The sequence below is a fragment of the Nanorana parkeri genome, unplaced genomic scaffold, assembly GCF_000935625.1.
Source record: "Nanorana parkeri isolate BGI_ZX_2015 unplaced genomic scaffold, ASM93562v1 scaffold1267, whole genome shotgun sequence".
NCBI classification, from domain to species: domain Eukaryota; kingdom Metazoa; phylum Chordata; class Amphibia; order Anura; family Dicroglossidae; genus Nanorana; species Nanorana parkeri.
This window is the reverse complement of record NW_017307535.1, coordinates 327292-332098: the sequence shown is the minus strand read 5'-3', so window position 1 is coordinate 332098 and position 4807 is coordinate 327292. Positions and strand designations below refer to the sequence as shown.

At 45.7% G+C, this 4807-nt stretch overlaps 1 protein-coding gene across 2 annotated transcripts in view; it reads left to right on the top strand.

Moving 5' to 3' along the window:
* The window catches only part of CTDSPL (CTD small phosphatase like), an 85427-nt gene that overhangs the window by 71147 nt on the left and 9473 nt on the right, over positions 1-4807 (top strand). For both annotated transcript variants that reach the window (XM_018568958.1, XM_018568957.1), the window contains one exon: positions 4033-4125. In XM_018568958.1, the coding sequence (XP_018424460.1) occupies positions 4033-4125 (93 nt within the window). The remainder of the gene's footprint in view (positions 1-4032; positions 4126-4807) is intronic.

The window sequence follows — 4807 nt, the reverse complement described above, 5'->3', positions numbered from 1 at the left end:
TCCCCCCCCCCCCCCCATCTCCGTCTTCATTAGAATGAATGGTGGGGCTTCGCTTAGTCTCATAGCAAGTGGAATGCTCATTTGTAAAGCACAACACCTTGTTGGAAAGCAGCGATATGGCCACAGGTAGTCTATAATGCCTCTTTTTAAATAGGCCCCCAAATGTCATGTGACAGTAGTATTAACCCCTTAGTGCAGATTCCTCTTTTGCCTCTAGCTCCATGTAACAAGTGTCTTTACCTTCATTTTGCACCAAAACACTTACATTTCAATTTCTCCCCTGCAAGTGGTATAATCTCATTTAGGGCGTTCTCTTCCCTCCCTCTCTCTCCTCTCTCTTCCCTCCCTCTCTCTCCTCTCTCTTCCCTCCCTCTCTCTCTTCCCTCCCTCTCTCTTCCCTCCCTCTCTCTCCTCTCTCTTCCCTCCCTCCCCCAACTAATTGATAATGAGAATAGTTGACAACTATTATCATTATCGATTAGTTGTTGCAGCCCTAAATCTGATATGTTGGGCCTGTATGCCCCATGATTCCTTGTGCACCAACCACAATGCGCATGTATGCTTCCCCACCCCAAGTACAACCAAGTGGACACACAAGAACCCTGGCTACAATGTGCATGTGTGCCCTCAGCATGGCACCTGCGCTTGCACATAATGACCCAGCTGGGTGCGCGCATGTCAGGCTGGCTGTGTTCAACCTTCTGGGAGACCCTGCAAGACAATGTGGCCATCCTTCTATGCCAGAATGTATTACGATGAACCTGAAAATGCTTCTTATGCTACAAACACGGACTGAAAACTGTTATATATGTAAGGTTATGCTGCTCAGCACAGTAAAATGGTTCCTCGATGGCATTAACCGTTCCATTACTGAATTTGCTTCTCACCTACAATTGCTCTTTAACATTTGATTTCCCTTCATAGCTGAAGTGAAGATGAACCCAGATCTGTACGGAAGAAGAAGGCTGGTGCCCGGTTCAAGTAATCCAGGATAGGCTGTTCACACTCTGCCTGGCCTACCCTCGATTACTTGCATTGGGAGACGGCTGCGTGCGTCATCTCTACAGCCCGACATTGGTTCATCTCCTTAACAAGGAACACCTACTGCATGCTTCTGTGTCCACCCTCATCAACCATCCATACTGTGACGGTTTTTTGGGAGAGTCGGCTGGGGGAGAGTCACCCTGGTGACCCCCTGTCTTCAGAATAGAAAGTGATTTTTAAAAAACCCAGAAACTTTAAGGTTGTCACTAGAATAGGTGGTAAGGGGAAATCTTCTAATGGAAACTCTTCTTCCAGTTACGGCTGTTTAAAAACAGATTTCCCCTCTTCCTTTTTTTTAAAATTTTTTTTAGAGAGATTCAGTTTAACATTATGAACATGCTTCCAAAAGTTAGAAGCCCTGAATTGACATCCCCTTTGCCTGCGGCTCCTTCATTGTCCAATCAGTGGTGGGTTCTTCGACCGAGCTGTAGTAGATATCTAGAGTGGAGGTCAGGGCCCGGGTTGTGCTGTCTGGCAGGGGAGCCTGAATCATAAGACTCAACAGGAAACATGTATGTTAATTGTAACTATGTATTTACCGTTTGCTTCAAGTTCAGTTTTTTTTTTTTTTCCTGTTTTATTTTCATTTTTGTGTGGAGTGGTTATGGGGGGTTTTTTTTGGTCTGTATTCCCGCTGAGGGAGCTCACTCTCTAGAGGTGTTATTTTCCCTGACTTTGGTCATTCTCAATTTCTGTGAAAGCAACAACACCCAGCACCCCCACCAAAATCACCACACCACCACCCCGGGTTAGTAAGGGTCTATTGCTCGTTTAGTCTAGGGGCATGTAACGGAGAGGAACATTTATATTATTCCTTGCTCCTCTGTCAGCCAGCACTCCCCTCCACTTGGCCCTTGACATCCTTGCATACAATGGGGGCCACTGCATCATGGGCAATAAGAAGCTCTCTCTGGGGAACTGGACTTCTGGCAGGAGCAAGGCATAATATATCATTCTGCCCTTAGACACTTAGGGGTCTACTTATAAACAATCTGCAGGTTCCTTCACCCTGCGATTTATCTGTGAACGTTTGTATTTTGTGAATATTGAGAAAAAAAGAACACGCTCTTCTCTCTCTCTCTCTCTCTCTCTGCATTATGGCCACTAGATGGAGAGTAGGAAAAAGCATAGCCCATGCTCCTCATCTTGCAAAGAAAATGAAGAATGTTTGTATTTTTCTTAGGGCTGGTAATGATTAAAATTTTCGTGTGCGATTAATAAAAATTTTGTTTAATCGATTACTTACGATGAATTATAACGCAAGTACAGATCCAACTACATTGGCCTACACACATACAGCACAGCAATGAAGTAATAAAATGAACTAGGATCACACTCATCCAGCACGTTATTAGTCTCACGTGCCCCACTCAATATGGCCGCCGCTTGAGTGGGGCAACGCAGATTAATAACGTGCTGGATGAGTGTGATCCTAGTTCATTGTATTACTTCATTGCTGTGCTGTATGTGTATAGTCCAATGCCTTGGCTGGCCCTCGTGCAGGAAGTTTCTTGGGCAAACTCACCGGCCCAAGTGGCTCCGTCGGCTAACGAAGGGGGGAGGAGTCCGGTGACGTCACGGACATTGACGTCACCGGACTCCTCCCCCCTTCCCTTCATTAGCCGACGGAGCCACTTGGGGAAGGGGGGAGGAGTCCTGTGACGTCTCCGACGGGACTCCCGGAAGCCCGTCGGTGAGTGTTTTCATTAGCGTTCAAAATGATTTTATTCGATCAAAAAGTTTAACGATTAATCGAGAAATTAATCTTTTATTTCCACAGCCCTAATTTTTCTAAAACTAACGTTTGTTGATATTGGCGGTTGGGCTGTAACTAATGATTATTTTCATAGTCGATTAGTTGGCTGATTTTTATTTTTTCAGTTAATTGGATAAAAAAACAATTAAATACCATCCTTAATTTAAAATAAAATAAACAAGTGGAGTTTTACAAACAAAGTTTACTTCAGAATAAAACGGCATGCGCAATTTTTTGCAATCGCACTGCACTGGAACGCTCAGCATTGCGGTACCATGCGTTCCAGTGCGGGTGGGAGGCGCGTTTGGGGTGCCATTGAAATCAATGGCACTGCATCGCACCCTCCTACACCTCCTCCTATTAGTCAGGCCGAAAGAATTGTAAGCACATGGAGCTTGAATAGCTTCAGCCCAGGAATGACGGCTGCCAGCGGCAAGATTCCGCAGACGGCAGCTGAATATAAATACAGCCGGTAGTGGGCGGGTGCAATAGCCAGCCTGCTATTGGCCATTTCAAATTGCAAAAGCCAATAGCACCCGCCCACTGCTTGCTCTGTCCTCCTCCCAACTTGGAACAGAGAGCTAGGGGATCCAACCAACTAATCAATAATGAGTGGGGTCATCTGACAGTCTCCAGCCACCTAAATTAGGACCCGGAGACTGCCAGATGACCCCGCTCGAAGCGCCGCCCACCGGAGCAGCAGTGACGCGCCGCTCGGCGAGGAAAGTAAGAAGAAAAAAAAAAACATAGCGCAGGCTTCGGCGCTAGGCATCGGGGCATTTTGACAAGTACAAGTACTTGTCAAAATGCCCTGTATCGGGCCCGATTCCGATGCTAGCATCGGTATCGGGACATCCCTAGTCATTACTAAACATTTCTAAAGACGTACTTGTTGTTGTTATTTTAAAGATATGGGTAAAGTTTCACTTTAAGTTCGAGTCCTATAAAGATTTGATAGCTGCACAATACGCAGACACCCAACATTTGTCAGACACATTATAACATACTAACGCCACCCTCATTGAATCCTATTCCTTTCATGTTGGGCGGCAGACTATTGGATCGGTCCTCGTACCTCTTACTAATAAAGATGTTTTCGTTATGGACGGAGTCTTCCTGTTTCCCCTCGTAGTTCCTTTTATCTTTGTTGCTGGCTTAGCTTTGCTCTCGATGGGTCTGGAAAAACAACGAAAGTTTGATGTGTCCGTCTTGTCCTCCGTTCTACCCCCCAGGTGTACGTGTTGAAGAGGCCGCACGTAGATGAATTCCTTCAGAAGATGGGCGAGTTGTTTGAGTGCGTCCTGTTCACGGCCAGCCTGGCGAAGGTGAGCGGCTCCGGCTCTTCCAGGCCCTGCGCTGTTTTCTATGTCTTCATTTTATTTTATTTTATTTGTCTTTTTTGCCTTTTTCTCTCTCGTTTTTTTTGTATTTCTTTTTTTTTCATGAGGGCGAAGGTTATTTTTTTCAGAAATTGTCTTACCTTTCTCCCTTTTCTTCCTTTGCTTCTTTTGTCTGCCAGTGTGTCTTTGTGCTTTCTGCTAGTTTGTGGGTAAGTTGTTCCCATGGTAACAGTTCCACGACATATGGGCTATGCTCATAATGTAGACTCCATGCACTGCTCATGAAGCCTGTATGTTCCAGACCCCACGACGTTACCATGGTTAATAGCAGCCATTACAATGTGTTTTCTACGTAGACCTCGGCAAGCTCTGTCTCCGTTTCCTACTGCAATTCGCAAGTCGGTCTTCGAAACACTCAAAGCACCATGAAGGGGAGCAGAGCATGCTGGGAATAATGGAACTCCAGCCATTTTTTGGGTAGAATGGAGAAGAGTTCTATCCTCTTAACCCTTTCGCTGCCAAGGACGTATGGCATACGGACCTACAAAAGTGCTTCCAGCTGGCCAGGTCAGTATGCCATACGGACCTGGCATTTACAGTTCTACTATAAGCTGATGGTCGCTTTAGCTAACATCAGCTTATAGTATAACTGTTCAGCAGACTGTCC